Source organism: Mauremys mutica, chromosome 2, assembly GCF_020497125.1.
Source record: "Mauremys mutica isolate MM-2020 ecotype Southern chromosome 2, ASM2049712v1, whole genome shotgun sequence".
NCBI lineage: Eukaryota > Metazoa > Chordata > Testudines > Geoemydidae > Mauremys > Mauremys mutica.
Window position 1 is genome coordinate 175,890,446 of NC_059073.1, and position 17,034 is coordinate 175,907,479.

At 39.5% G+C, this 17,034-nt stretch overlaps 1 protein-coding gene across 1 annotated transcript in view; it reads left to right on the forward strand.

Annotated features, from left to right (window-relative positions):
• The window catches only part of GABBR2 (gamma-aminobutyric acid type B receptor subunit 2), a 940,989-nt gene that overhangs the window by 846,500 nt on the left and 77,455 nt on the right, over nt 1-17,034 (forward strand). Inside the window, exon 14 of the mRNA XM_045004115.1 lies at nt 8,739-8,849. Coding sequence (XP_044860050.1) covers nt 8,739-8,849 — 111 coding nt within the window. The remainder of the gene's footprint in view (nt 1-8,738; nt 8,850-17,034) is intronic.

The following is a 17,034-nucleotide window of genomic DNA, read 5'->3' on the forward strand; positions in this document are numbered from 1 at the left end:
CTCTCTCCCTTCTGAGCAGGGTATTTCCTGGCTGCACAGTTGCCTGCCTCCACTGTGTTATTCCTAGCAGAGACTAGCTGCCCAAGCACACTGCTTGCTTTCTCTGCAGATACTGACAACAGTGTGTCAAATATCAGAGGGGTAGCCATGTTAGTCCGGATCTGTATCCGACGAAGTGGGTATTCACCCACGAAAGCTCATGCTCCAATACCTTTGTTAGTCTATAAGGTGCCACAGAACTCTTTGCCGCTGATAACAGAGTGATTGTCAACAGTTACAAATTACCACACTGCTCTTCCTATGCAAACCTATTTTATTCTTAAGGTAAAAGCACAACAGAGAAAACATATTAAAAACAATAAAAGAACCTGCACACATGCTATTAAGATTACCAGAGATCACCCCAGCCCTAACATGGATTCTGACATGGACCCACTCCAGGCCCCCAGGGATTCCTTGTGGTTACAAGTTCATAACAACTTCAGCTCAAAACAAGAACCCAGTCTTATGGGGCCTCAGTAGGCCCAGTCCTTCCAACACTTCCCTAAGGATTGGGGCCCTCTGTGGACCAGGGTTCTGTCCATTTGCTGGGTCAGAAAGAAAAGTCCCTGAGCCAGTTTAAAACCAGGTTTTTTATCCAAAACCCCTTTCTTTGTCTGGGGCCCCTATACAATCCAGTTTGAACTAGCATATGCAAACCTTTCCGGGGGTGGCGGGGGGGTAGCTTCAAAGGGCGATAATGAAGGAAGTATATTAGCATCGCCCTCGCTACTAGAGAAGCTATATACAATGCCACATTAACACATACACCACTGTATTTTTAATTCAATGGGCCCCAAAGGTATGAATTCTAATTCAGAAAGATTTATCTTAATTCCTTAAGGTTTGTTCAGGATATTTCAGAATATGGTCAGTCTGTCACACATATATCAAAGCACAGTAACTCTTTTGCACCCATTTGAGCTACTGTGTATCATAGATGTCTTGTAACACATTTGACCACAGACTCAGAAATTAAACAAAGATCACATTCTGTCTTTTTCTCCGATACTTCCCATGAACAGACCTCAAAATTTGGAAAATATTCTGGATGTGTCACCCCAGTTTAGTAATGTGTCAGTTATTTTGCATTAGTGAACATAAGAATTTTACAAAATAAATACCTAGCTAAAGAGAGAGGACCAATTTCACAGAAAATCACTCTCTTTTCATATCGGAGTTGTTTAATCTTAAAATGTCCTTAAATGTTCTAATAATTGAAAAATATACAAGCATTTGTTATTTATATTCCTGTCTTCCTTGTATAATTGCAAACACGACCACAATACATTGCATATTAAAAGCATTTTATGTTTTTATGTAGAAAACATTTTCAGTTTCATAAAATGCGCAGTGAAATATTAAATCTAATTAGCCTTGCAGAAGACATGGATTCAGAAAGAACTAAGGGTGTTCTGATTTAGTAAAATGAGGATTTTCTAATGAAGAAACACATTTGGGTTCCATATGACTCCTAAATGTGCCAGATTTTAAATGTTAAAGCTGCATAGTTTATGCAGCAGCATTGACTGTGGTGTTCTACACTTGTAGTGCAACTATATGAATCTAGGGACGAGAGAAATAAAATACACAGTGGAATTAGAATATGAAGACCAATTAACAGTCTAACAAAAGAGAGAAGAGTGCAACCCTGTGTGTTTTCCCTGAATGTTATTTTCCAAAATGACTAGAATTATACAAGGTAGGTGAGGTAATATATTTTATTGGACTAACTTCTGTTGGTGAGAGAGAGAAGTTTTCGAGCTTACACAGAGCTCGTCTTCTGCTTAACTATCAACATCAACAAGACATGTATCAGGAAGACTTAATAGACAAGGCTGGTGAAGGATGGGAGAAATGGAGATTATTACTGCCATTTTAAAGATGGGCAACTGAGACACAGAGAGATCAAGGATAAAATTTTCAAAAGTGCCTAAATGACTCAGTATTGTCCCATTGATTTGACTTTCAATAAGACTTAGGTTCCAAAATGTCTATGTCACTTATGAAAATGGAACCTAGGCTACTAAGACACTTAGGCACTTTGGAAAGTTTTACTCTTGGTGACTTGTCCAAAGTCACACAGGAAGTCTGTGGCTGACCCAGAACTGCACCCAGATCTCCTGAGTCCCACTCCAGTGCCCTACCTACAATATCATCCATTCTCTCTATATTTAAACTTTTAACATTTTACAGTACTCACAGACTAGACACTGAAGAAAATTTTGTGACGAAGTAATCTGTTGGGAAGGTATCGGAGGTAGTGTGTGACAGTGGTTCCACGGGGAAGGGAATACTATTTTCTATGGATGAAATTCACACTTGTGCAGAGGGCCAATTCAGTACCTTCTCCCTCCTTAAGACCCATGTGGGCCAATGCAGCGGGACTGCCAAAAGGCAGCCATGAAAGGGGACATCCACATATAATACACATACCCTTCACACTGTGAAGTTGGGCTCTGAGCAGTCCTTGTCTAGTAAGACAGGGATAACAGTGAGAGGGAAGGCCAGGTGCAGGCCAAAGGAGGGTTCATAGAATCACTGTGTGTAGACCCAGTGGCCATACTACAGAGTGCAAGTGTCACAAAAGACTTTGAAGTGGCTGTACTACATCTCCTCACCCTGACCCCAGGTAAGGAGGGCCATAATTTTCACCACCCCGACATCCCACCCTGCAGTTCACTCATATAAAGCAGATTACTACAGAAAAGGTGTAGAGAGTTGTTGGGTTAAGTTTGTGTACCTCTTCAAGCACTGCCTGCCTGGGGCACTAGTGGGTGAGCCCTGACCTTTCTAGAGAACACTGTAAATTGGGACTATATCCTTATACTCCCCTAGCGATGCATGAAGAAATACAATCCCATCCATGACTCAATTGCTTCTGACAGTTGTAGGCTTTGACCAGCTATTCAGCAGTGTCCAACACTGCTGTCCATCAGACCCTTTTGAGAAATGTTCATAACTTTCCACGTGGAGTTATTATTGCTGTAGTTAGAAGTAGCAAAGTTAGTCTTAAGCTCTTTTGCCAATTTTTTGCCCATCGGTCATTCTGGATGTACTTTGGGCTCTGAGTGTTGTGAACCTGTCTAGCCATGGCTAAGAAAAATCCACGGTGTTCACAATATGCCTCTCCTGGGTTGGCATCGTGTCCATTACAGACGCTCATATTTGGTGCCTGTTCTGCCTCAGGGAGGGGCCCCGCCAAATTTCAAAGCCCTGCTGCAAACACTGAAGGCAATAGAGGTCTAAAACAGTCTGGAGGATGTTTATAATGAGCAATGTTAAGCATCCTAAAAATAGGGGTTGGTGCTGCTCCCCTATTAATAATAATGCAGCCATCCAAGAGGGTTATGATAATTTCACAAGTAAACTGCTTATTGGTGTCCGAAAGCCTTTCTCTAGACTCAGCAGTTTCGGCATAGAGTAGAGTAAGCATTTTATTGTGGATGGTGTGCAACTCTAATGTGAAGTTAACAGAATAAACTGTTTATGTTGAGCTGCTGAAAGCATTGCAAAACTGATGCCAGTATAAGAAACCTTATTAGGTTTCAAAGAAAGTAGGAAAGCTTCAGCCTAATCACAGACAGGAGGTCTTCAGGCTTTTGCTGATGACATCTGAAGGCCATTTCAATTGCTTTCTATAAAAGGAAAGGGCAGGATTCCAGTACATATACAATCCTTGGTAGGTTTTAAGCTGTCATCTTCTCTACAGCCAAGCTCTCCGGCAAATAGCAAAGTGCACAAATGGTGTTTGATTAGTGAGGTCAGTGAAATGCTGCATTCAGTTATAATTATGGACTTTTAAAACATTCTTTGGACATCAGAAAAGACCTTATTTTATTTTTATTTATCTAGCGTTTAGCCAGGATCAGTAAATTCATGCAAAATCAATACATCAACCAAAAGGCAAATAGAAACGCAGGAATAAAACACAAAAATCCACATACAGCAAAATAATTCCTACCTGTTTAGGAACACACACAACTCATAATTTATGAGAATTCAACAAAATGTCATTAAAAATATTAAGACTTTATGGATCTGAAGCCTGGTTTAAAAGAGTGTTGTCAAATACAGAAGCTTTACTAATTTTGATACTGATATCGGGACTGATCACACAAGGTGCTGAGTATCTTCTGCTCCCAAACACCTCACAGGATTGGGCCCTTCTTGTCTTCAGTGGGAGCTTTGCCTGTTCTTGTAGGATCAAGCTCAGAATCCCAGAAAAGCCCATATATATTTCTCAGCATATAATGTCCATTACAGGCTAATTCTAGTGTAATTCTTGCACTGTTCCCATTAAAGAAATGATGTATCTACTACTCTGGTAGAATTTTAAAATATTTTAACACTTTTTATATACCAACATTTTTTGCCTACTTTTCTGTTTTGAGTAATGAACTCATGCATTCTCTCCAGCCCTAATAACAGAACAGAACTTGCATTTGAAATACATTTGAACTAGGGCTATCAAGCGATTAAAAATATTAATTGCAATTAATTGTATGATTAAAAAAATTAATCGTGATTAATCACTCGATTAATCATACTGTTAAACAATAATAGAATACCATTTATTTAAATATTTTGGATGTTTTCTACATTTTCAAATATATTGATTTCAATTACAACACAATAAAAAGTGTACAGTGCTCACTTTATTTTTTATTACAAGTATTTGCACTGGAAAAAAACAAAAGAAATAGTATTTTTCAATTCACCTCATACAAGTACTGTAGAGCAATCTTTTTATCATGAAAGTTGAACTTACAAATGTAGAATTATGTACAAAAAAACTGCATTCAAAAATAAAACAATGTAAAATTTTGCAAGTCCACTCAATCCTACTTCTTATTCAGCCAATTGCTGAGACGAACAAGTTTGTTTACATTTTCAGGAGATAATGCTGCCCACTTCTTGTTTACAATGTCACCTGAAAGTGAGAACAGGCATTCTCATGGCACGGTTGTAGCCGGCATCGCAAGATATTTACATGACAGATGCACCAAAGATTCATATGTTCCTTCATGCTTCAACCACTATTCCATGGGACATGCGTCCATGCTGATGAAAGGGTTCTGCTCAATAACAATCTAAAGCTGTGCAGACCGACACGTTCATTTTCATCATCTGAATCAGATGCCACCAGCCGAAGGTTGATTTTCTCTTTTGGTGGTTCGGGTTCTGTAGTTTCTGAATCAGAGTGTTGCTCTTTTAAGACATGCTCCACACCTCATCGCTCTCAGATTTTGGAAGGCACTTCAGAGGCTTAAACCTTGGGTTGATTAGAAATCTCACATTGATTCCTTCTTTGCATTTTGTCAAATCTACAGCGAAAGTGTTCTTAAAATGAACAACATGTGCTGGGTCATCATCCAAGACTTCTATAACATGAAACATATGGCATAATATGGGTAAAACAGAGCAGGGGATATACAATTCTCCCCCAAGGAGTTCAGTCACAAATTTAATTAACACATTTTTTTAACAAGCATCATGAGCATGGAAGCATGTCCTCTGAAATGATGGCCAAAGCATGAAGGGTCATATGATTGTTTTGCATATCTGGCATATAAATACCTTGCAATGCCAACTACAAAAGTGCCATGCAAATGCCTGTTCTCACCTTCTGGTGACTTTGTAAAAAAGAAGAGGGCAGCATTATCTCCTGTGTATGTAAACAAACTTGTTTGTCTTAGCGATTGGCTGAACAAGAAGTAGGACTGAGTGGACTTGTAGGCTCTGAAGTTTTGTTTTTGAGTGCAGTTATGCAACAAAAAAAATCTACATTTGTAATTTGTACTTTCATGACAAAGAGATTGCACTACAGTACTTGTATGAGGTTAATTGAACAATACTGTTTCTTTTGTTCATCATTTTTACAGTGCAAATATTTATAATAAAAATAATATACACTGATTTAAATTACAACACAGAATACAATATATATGAAAATTTAGAAAAAAAGTCCAAAATATTTAATAAATTTCAATTGGTATTCTATTGTTTAACTGTGTGATTAATTCAATGCAAAATTATAATTAAATTATATACAAATTCATATACATATAAGATTAAAATTAAATTGTAATTAAAACTGATTAACTGTGATAAATTTTTTTAATCATGATTAATTTTCTTTAGTTAATCACGTGCGTTAACTGCAATTAATCGACAGCCCTAATTTGAACATAACTACATTATTTTAGGAGAGAAATACCTTAGTGAAAAACAGAAGAGTGAGCATTTCACTGCCTATGGCTGAGTTGTACGGCAGCCCTTCAGTGACCCTTTGTGCATACATGTCAAAATATTGGACAGCACCTTGACCCTGTTGAGTTTCAGTGCAAGCATGAGTCCAGTCTTCCATGCAGGCACAAGTATGGTGATGCATCAGGTGTTCATTGAGTGCAGATCTCAAACCCCAATCCACTAATGTGAGGTAAAAAGGAGAAGGGGTTTGGGCAGAGGATGAACGTAGCTGAAAAGGCATGAGCCCAGATCCTGAGTGGGTGTAAACTGGTGTAGCTCCCCACTGCTAAAAATTGAACATTTTTGGGAATACTGTAGATCTGAAAAGAATGGAACTGAAATAATTATCTCACAACTCAGAAAAGGATGCAATTAATGGCACGCCAAAACTCAAAGATGTATGGGAGATCAGTCCTGTATTTAAAAAAAAACCTCTTTGGCTTTGTAATGAGCTAGGACAAGGTTTAGAAACTTAGAGAAAATGTATCTTCAGGACAGTCTTGTTCATATGAAAATGTTGACGCTACTGAATTTTTAAGATAGCAACTCTCACCTGAACTTTTCTCCATTTCAGTCATAAATGATGGAAAATCCAGAAAGCTTTATCCTCAGTTTGGAATGTCAAATTACATTCTGTACATAAAGACTTTGGCATTATGAAGCATCTTGTCCCAGATCAGGGAGAAGGAGACATTTTTAATGATCCCAAACACACATTAGTAGCATTGTAATATATTTTTCTGCTACCTGGCAGCCTTACCCTGAGAGGTGATGAGCACCTGTAGCTCATGTTGATGGTAATGGGAGTTGCAGGTGATCAGAGGCTGTCAGAGTGGGGCCATACACTACTTATGAAAAGGTAGAATCCTCCTCTGGGACCTCTTATTTGAGAGATTTTTAGGATTTAGATTATCCTATTCAGGGTTACTACTGGGAAGAGGTGGACATAACTGTCATTCTGTTGCCAAGGGTGCAAGGAAATAACTATGGATTGTGAGAAACATGCCCCACAATCCTCTTTCCTTTTCTGTCTTTTCTTTTTTCTTTTTCTTTTTTTTTTTTGTCTTTTTTTATTCTTTGTTGCTATCTGAGGTCATAGTCAGGCAATCATGCTTTACATATGGAAGGGCTGAGAAGGGAAATGGAGTAGGGGCTTCAATTCTGCACCCATTGAAATCTATGGAAAAATTCCTACTGATGCTAATGGGAGCAAGACTGAACCCTAGAATAATGGCCAGTTTTTCTCTGAAATCCTTCTATGAAAAACTCACTTCTATATTTGAGTAAAAGAAAAACTGATTTTTTCGTAGCTCGGATAAATCAATATTCTTCTGCCTCAAAGATTTTATACATGTAGCCAGCTGAAAGAAAAACTGGCTGTAGTGACTTCCACTGGTACTGCACATGTACATAAAGTGAAGCTGAAGATCTGGACCATCATTTTAAATAGGAAATAGTGAGTTGTTTTGAACATTTGTGCCCATATTTCAGGTTCTTCTCAAAAGGAAAACAAGATAAGAGTTCACAACCACTTTGGATAGATTGGTGCAACAGAATATTCCTGTCAAAGTAACATAGCAAGTCAGTTAGAATCACTAGTCTAATTTGTAAAGAACAAGTATTATGTCCAGGTACAAAGGGCGTGCATTGCTGCACTATCCTCTTTTCTGAGGGTGAGTGGAAGCTATGAGGGTTTCTAGCAGCATTAATTTGTACGGAGAGTTTCACTTGGTCTTAAGGGGATTTGGGGATGAGTTATATTCTAAACTTATCTTTTGCTGCAGTTTCTATAGTGCAATGGCAATAGCATAATCCAAGCACTTGGTTTGTCTCAGGGCAATAAAACAAAACAAAAAGTAGTCTGGAACATACCGCAGTGTGTCTTATTGCATACTCAGCCATTGATCAATGACACAAAACGTAGGGTGGAGTGAAGAGTGATTTTAACTATATATATTTATTTTCATGGCTGCATGTTTGAGCTATACCCATTAGCTTTTTTTACTATTTTTACCAAATTAGCTGTCCAAATCAAAAAGACCAAGTTGTTTTCTTTCCCTTCAGTTACACAGAATGCCTTCCTGGATATTTTTTTCATGGTAGTTATATATTTGTTTAAACTATAACAGATTGATGCGATTGGCAGTATTAAAGAAAGAGTCATTGAACATATGATGAACATTCCTTCTGCTTTCTATTTTGCTGTAGCAGGGTAAGCATGAATCCACCTATCACGTTCCATTCCCTAATTACTAATCTTTACTAAGCTCCTTTGCAGCCTTATGGAACCACACCATCAAAAGTCTTATTAAAGTTGGCTTTTCTTTTACACACAAATACATGTGTTCCCAACTTACTGGGAACAGAATGAAATGGCTTCTGAGGCATAAGTACATGTCAAATATTAATTCAAATATTTTACTCTTTACTTTTTCTTCCCTTTGTAGCCGGACCCTGCTGGCAGAGATATTTCCATTCGTCCAATTTTAGAGCACTGTGAAAACACTCACATGACCATTTGGCTTGGCATTGTCTATGCCTACAAAGGGCTGCTCATGGTAAGTATTGCTTGCTTTACACAGCAGTGCTGTCTAGTTGCTACTCTTTGGTAAAAATAAACAGCTTTCCTAATGGATAGACGTAAGTTTAAAAATCCTTGAATAAATCTTTTTAAAGCAGATGTGATATTATATTAAGTAACAAGGGCATTATTAAATACAACACTAAAACTTAACCTAATAGGTATAATGCAAACTAAAGAATTTGGCAATCAAAGAATGGGAATACGAGTGAGAAGATGTGAATTGTGTTTAAATCTCTTGTGGAACTCAGGCTAAGGGGCTGTTTAATTTCAGTGAAGACATTCAGGCTCAGGGCAGAGCTTGGGCTGTAGTACCCTGTCAGGTGGGAGGGTTCCAGAACTCAGCTGCAACCAGAACCAGAACTTCAACACCACAATTAAACAGTCCCACAGCCTGAGCCCTGGGCTGGCCACAGGTGTCTAATTGCAGTGTAGACATACCGTTAGGGGCCTCAATCCAATTGAAAGTCACTCCAAATTACTTAGGCTCTTCTTGAAAATTCTACCAATACTGTTTTGGTTCTTTCTGAATTTCATAATGCTAATGACTAATTCTATGTGACTAGTAAACTTTCTGTTAAACCAAACCTATGTAAGATTACTTCTGAAAATTAGGAAGTATTTTAGGAGACACACTGTATTTTTCAGTCAATAAATATAGGACACATTCTGCCCTCAGATCCGTGCAGACCCCTATAACTGGAAAGAGCACTGAGTTCATGTCGTTAGTACCCAATTGCTGACAAGTCATTAAACTTTATCATAATATATATGTTCTTTGCAATGTAAAGGCTGCATGATGATTGATATATACAGTGTTATTGTAGCCGGGTTGGTCCCAGGATATTTGAGACCAAATGAGTGAGGTAACATCTTTTATTGGATCAACATCTGTTGGTGAGAGAGACAAGTGTAAGCTTGAAAAGCTTGTCTCTCTCACCATCAGAACTTGGCCCAGTAAAAGATATTACTTCACCCACCGTAATAGTTGGTATGTCATTTGTCTTAATGAATAATGGGTTTCTTTGATTTTGTAATCATTTTCAGTTATATCTACTGTGTCTTCCCAATTTGTCACTGCTAGCAGGAAACTCTCATTCTTGAACTGTAACCAGATTTTACACATTTTGCATGTTTAGTTTTGTAATACAGTTTCATAGTGTATTAGATCATAAGGACCATAACTGGTATGCAAGGACATCATTGGCCAAACCTCTTAAGTGCCAACATCAACTTACAAAATTATAAAATGTTCACTCTGCATTTTCATAGGTAAAAAGTAGGCATTGGTGTTTGCTACATTTTTCTCTGTAATTTTGTTCATAAGAGTTAATATGTCAAAAGTTTTGTCTGGTTCATCTATAATGGTGTAATAGAGCTGGTCAAAAATTAAATTAAAATTCTGAAAAATGTTGAAGGGTTCAAAGTGAACTGATTTTTTCTTTTTTTTAAAAAATTGCAGAAATAATTATTAAAGAATATTTCCAATACAATTTTCTATGATCATTTTTATAAAAAAATTCCAAGAAAATTTTCACATGGTACATTTTTTTAAAAAGTCAACAAGTTGTTTGTTAAACTTCATTTTGGATAAAATGACCATTTTTGACTAAACATTTTCTTTGAAACATTTTGGCCATCAGTGTAACATTTATGATAACATGAAAGTATTTATTTTTGTGCTCTAGATTCAGATGATATCTCTGTAAGGAAGATACTCTCTTACATATTTGAGTTCAGCTAAATAGTAGGTGCTGATTTGATGATCATTGCTCCTTTGTCCTAATATAGTTTTTTGCATAGCTTGATGAGAAATTCATTACTATTTAAATAAAAATAATGTAAGCGTCAACTAAGAATTACAGATTAGTATGAATTTGATAATTTGGCTACTGAGAATGTTGCTTAATCTTTTGTTGCCTATCACAAACACTACTTTGGATGCTGAGCAAAATTCCATACATGTTACATGTGGACAACTGAACACCACTAATACATTCGTCCATAGGTAACTTGTGGGATAGAGACAATTAAAGCAACTAACACTAAATTGCAAATCTGCTTTTGTATTTAATTACAAACACATACAACTTCAACAGTAGCATATGGTTTAAATATATGTTCTGGGTTGTTGCAGATAAATTGTTATGCAAATACCATTTAGGACTCCGCAGATTTAGGCCCCAATCCAGCAAAGATTTACACAGACAATTAGCTTGACACGATATGAATAGTCCCATGCACTTCAAAGGGACTACTCACTGTGTGTAAAGAGAGGTATGTGTGTTAATTGTTCCAGGAGCAAGACCTTAAGGTATGTCTAAGCTGCAACTGGAGGTGTAATTTTCCTCTTGGATAGATGTACACATGCTAGCTTTGATCGAGCTAGCGCGCTAACAATAGCAGTGTAGCTGTGACAATGTGGGTGGCAGCACAGGCAATCCACCCACGTATAACCTAGTCTGAGGCCCAGCTAAGTACTCGAGTGGCTAGCTGAAGCCACTGCCTGTGCCGCTATAGCTACACTGCTATTTGTAGCCCACTAGCTTGAACAGAGCTAACACACATATACCTACCCAACCTGGAAACTGCATCTCCACTTACAGTACAAACATACTCTAAGGCAGGAGTAGGTAACCTATGGCACGTGTGCCAAAGGTAGCACACAAGCTAATTTTCAGTGGCACTCACTCTGCCCAGGTCCTGGCCACTGGTCCGGGGAGCTCTGCATTTTAATTTAATTTTAAATGAAGCTTCTTAAACATTTTAAAAACCTTATTTACTTTACATACAACAATAGTTTAGTTATATATTATAGACTTATAGAAAGAGACTTTCTAAAAACATTAAAATGTATTACTGGCACGCGAAACCTTAAATTAGAGTGAATAAATAAAGACTCAGCACACCACTTCTGAAAGGTTGCGACCTCTGCTCTAAGGGCTAGTCTAAGGGCTAGTGTACACTGGCAAATGCGACACTCTAAACAAAAACCCCACCTCCATGAGGGGCCTGGCTCCCAGCACTGGTGCACTGTCTACATTGGCGCTTTACAGCGCTGAAACTTGCTGCGCTCAGGAGGGTGTTTTTTCACACCCCTGAGCCAGAAAGTTGCAGCGCTGTAAATTGCCAGTGTAGACAAGCCCTAGGATAGTATCAAGCCTAATGAATGTTGTGTAACTTCTGTGCTTACTGTCATAATTTATAGTAGTAAAAGTAAACTAGAGCATATGTCTCATTAGCTACTCATTATTATGGTCAATTAGACATTGTGGGTCATGTGCATGTTGTCCCTCATTTACTGGCAGCCATATTGCACTGACTAATTGACTAATTTTTTGAAGTTTGCAAAGGCTGTTCTGCTTTACTAATTACAGTTACTTGAGGTGTACTGTGTTCCATAGCCATTAGCCAAATACATACCTTTCATTATTTTGGTGCCTTATCATAACACAAATCTCTGCTATTGAAAAAGAAAGATGCTCTCTTACTAATTAGGCTACTTTTGTCATCATTGCACCTTTGTCCTATTGTAGGTTTTGTTTTTGTTTTTGTTTTGTTTTTTTGCATAGCCAGATGTCTGAGGACCTTAGGAACATTTTTCATCTCATTATCACAGAAGTTTAATATTTCTGTATGCAAGACAGATACTTTGCCAGTAGTTACAGAAAATAGAAGCCAATTATATCATTGTGAAAAATATTGGAAGGGTTTGAGATACAAAACTCAACAATCTATAACAAGACAAACATTCATTTCAGTTATTTCACATAATTCACTAAAGGATAGATACACAAAAGGAATTTAGGGACCTAACTGCCACTTTAGGTGCACAAGTCCAAAATTTAGATTCACAAAATTCTACTCAGCTGCCATCTAACTCTGGAGTCTAACGTCTGTCCTGCCTACATTTCTGCTCCCTTAGGTGGTTTCATTTCTGCTAGTGGACATGCACAGAGTCACAAAAGACCTAACGCCTTGCTCCTAACTCACATCTAAGCCCCAGTTGGTTTCACAAGCTAGGTGTTCTCCCACCTATCTCACCTACCTGATCAGGCCCTCTATAAAATACAGCATGAGGAGGAGGTAGTGCCTTAGCCCCTCCTTTCTCCTCAGCATTTCCTACTGGCTAGCTTAGGTGGCTCCCCACTCATCTTGATGGCTTTTGCAAATCCCATTCTTAGGCACCGACTCAGCCCATGCATTGTAGATGGAGCCTGGGCTGTGTATTCCACTGGGCGAAAGGGCACCTAAACATTAGATATTGCAACACTGAGTCTGAGTCCCCATTGTGGATCTAGCTTTAAGCAGCTGACTTATTCATTTACTTGGGCAAAAATTATTTAAAGTGTCTCTGGTGTCTCAAGTTGAGAATACAAAAATTGAGGTTCCCAAAATCAGAAGTCACACCTGAAATTGTTGGCATGAATGTATTGATAAATATACACAACAACAATATGTATGTTTTCACAGAGCAGCAAAGAGTTCCATAAGAGAGACAAATAGCGCACAGCTCTGGCAAAGCTCCCTCTGCTGGATACTCACAAGGCTTCTAAAGCCCTAAAACCTCCCTTGGACTGAGCAGGCTGTAGCATTCTCTCTTTTCTTGGCCTCTCTGGCACATTTCCTGGGCACAGGCTCTCTGTCTGTTATTCCTTCACAGAAATGGGACCAGGAGGCCCAGCTATCCTAGGCTCCAGGGCCAGTGCTGACCTCCCCAGCCTCCCCAGTAGCTTAAGCACACCCTTTAGTTAGAAGACTAACCTCCTGGGTGCTCTGAGTTTACAGTTCACTCTTCAGGGACACATGATAGTGAAAAGTAGATCCAGAGATTGGCTTTGGAAACCATTCTTTACTTTAGCTAGCACAAGGAATACACAGATCTAGACAAAATAATAAGCACACCTATACACTTTTCCCTTTCACAGTTTCCTTACCACTCTGGAGCATTCTCTGGGCTGAGGTCAGAGTCTTCTGTGGAGTCCAGTACACTTCCTCTCCCCCACCCTCCTGAACATGGCTTCCCCAAATCATAGAGTCTTTCTGATCTCTTCTGCCTCTCTCGCAAAATGACAGATCCTTTCTTTTATCCTTTTTGCCAGGTGACCTTTGGATCAGCCTTTTGAGGTCCCCCGTTTGCTGATCCATTACTTAGTTAGAACACACACACACACACACACCAGTTCAGACTTTTGTCCTGGGTCATAGCCATCTTTGTCCAAGGATGCTCCATTCAAATGGATGACTGTCAAAGTTTAGTGACTCTCTGATGTTAGACCTGTGCCATCACCACTTGGAATTTCACAATGGAAGTAAAAAGACGCAGAGAGGCAAAAAACAGCCTTATATTATTTTTATTATAATAAAAATGGAGTTTGCAGCTTGATAAAGATGTATGCAGATAGTTCATAATCTCAAACAATTAATAAATTGTACAGCGATTCCCCAAAACTGTACTTACACATTTTCCACATACTGTATACAGAAGTAAGCAAACACAAAAGACTTACATTTGCGTACTTGTGGGTACTTTAAGAGAGCATTAATAGTAGCAACTGCTGAAGAAACTCTTGCTGACAGCATGGAGGTTTCTCCTGTATTGACTTCAGTTTCTTCCTGATTTGTGTTCAAAGAATAACAGAAAGGTGGACCACATATCCTGTCTTTAAACAGTTTCTTGTAATTTGACATCACAAATATGCTGATGTTCATAAGTTGCCGTGACTACCTATCTACACATCTATGATGATGTAGAAAGATTTGCTGGAGATAATCTAACACCAGTTCCACACATGTTTCTTGAAACATAAGTAAGATAGCACACTGTGTGGGACAGCTTTGCCTTAATTCTAGGTACCAAGATACAGATCCTCACTGATATTTAGACGTCTAACTCTCATGGGCCTAATTCTTTAAGCCTGCGCTGGTATGATTTTTCAGAGATGGTTGTGCATATAATATATTGTACATATAATATATCACAGTTTTTGAAACATGGCTCCACATAGATTTATGGCTGCTTTGTGCCCACTCTCATTATTCACTACACTGTATCTGTATTGCTAACATGGATTTTGTATTTGTTAAATGGCCACTGCCCCAGATTAATTTTCTATGTGACCACATTTGTTTGCCATGCTGCATATTTACATCACTGCTCTCTAAGCCTGCTCTTGAGTCTGGTGTTCTGGCATTCCTTAGTAAGTGTCTCAATCACAGAAGTTGAGTAGACTAATTCCTGATGTTGTGCCTTTCTGTGTGTGCCAGCCAGGTGACCTTCACTTCCATGTCTAGCCTTGGATTCCTGGTGATGTTGATATGGTTCACTTTACATATAGCAAGGGATGGTAGATGCTGAAAGATGTGTGTCCATTACAGTTAGCTCACTGATATGTTTATAAGTGCTGTGATTGGCATAAGCCTTTCTTTTTCTGGTTTTCCTTCCATAACCTGATTTCAGCTCTAACATTATCAGGCTGAGGACAATTGGTGTCATGACAAGGCACCTGTCTATTCACCATCTACACCTGTGTTGCCTAAGGTTTGACTCCTTTCTGCCTAATCATTGTTTTTTCGATAATTCCTGTCAGCGTATTTCATGTGAAGAGCCAAACTGAGGAGTACACTTCTTATAAATTATTTTCTTACTGCCACTGATGTGTACCATAAATATACACTCCCTGTCCACTGAGAGCAGTTTTTTGAAGTCCCTTGTGTGTTTTCTCTTTGGCTGGTGCACTGTTTGTCACATCCTACTTTTATCATGTGAATGCAGAACCATAACTTTTCATGCCAGAAGTAATGATAATACTCACGTCTTATACAGAGTTTTTCATGAATGGATCTGAACACGCTTTACAAAGGAGGTAAGTATCATTATCCCCATTTTACACATGGGGAAACTGAAAAACATTGGTGAAATTACTTGGCCACAGTCATCCAGAAGGACAATGTCAGAGCCAGGAATAGATCTCAGGTTTTGTAAGTCCCAGTCTGGTGTTCTACTTTGGTCATCTAGTCTGACCCATTGCATAACTTGCCACAGAATTTGACCCTGTAATTCCTGCATGAATTCCAATAACTTGTGGTTATAGGAACAGCGGCGGCTCCAGGCACCAGCGCTCCAAGCGCGTGCCTGGGGCAGCAAGCCGTGGGGGGCGCCCTGCCAGTTCCTGCAAGGGCAGCAGTCAGGCAGCCTTCGGCGGCTTGCCTGGGGGAGGTCCCTGGTCCCGCAGATTTGGCAGCAATTCGGCAGTGGGTACGCCAAAGCCGCAGGACTGGCGGACCTCCCACAGGCAAGCCACCAAATCCGTGTGACTGGGGGCCTCCCGCAGGCAAGCTGCCGAAGGCTGCCTGCCTGCCATGCTTGGGGAGGCAAAAAAGCTAGAGCCACCCCTGTATAGGAAGACATCTAAGCTTGATTTAAAGATTTCAAGTAATAGAGAATATACCACATCCCTTAAAGTCCCAGTGATTAATTACCCTCACTGTTAAAAATTTGCCCCTTTTTTCCAGTTTGAATGTGTCTTTCTTTGCCACCCGTAGGATCTTGTCTCATATATATGTTGTGGCAGAGCTCTGACCTTGCTCCTGTGGGTCCTGCGCTTCTAGGCGGTTTATGCTAGCCTCAGTGGCTCACTGTGACCCTCCATGTAGCCCTTCTCTCTCTAGGGCCAGGGTTACAGTCTACTGAGCCCTTTTCATCATAGGCCAACAAGGAGGTTGGTGAGAGAACTCCCACAGTCTCTGTTCAGCCTCCTCTCCTGACAGGGACCTGACTTCCCCTTCCAGGAGCTGTTCCTGTAGTGGTGGGTTGGGGGGAACCTGGGCCTGCCCTCTACTCCGGGATCCAGCCCAGGGACCCTAATGGTAGCAGTTGTTGGCAGCCAACCTTTCACTGCCAGAGTTGCTACATTTCCCTGGGCCACTTCCCCACAGCTCTCCTGCTTCTCCCTTCTTCACCCTTACCTTAGGGCTCCTTTAACGATGGTTTTAGGGTGTCTTCAGTAACCAGCCCTTCAGCCGCACTTCCTCTCCCCTGGCTCCCTGACTCCCCTGCCTGACTGGAGTAAGCCCTTTTTATAGTATCAGCAGGGCCTTAATTAAAGTCAGGTGGTCACATTAACTGAATGGCCTCACCTGACTTTTTACAGGTTAATTAG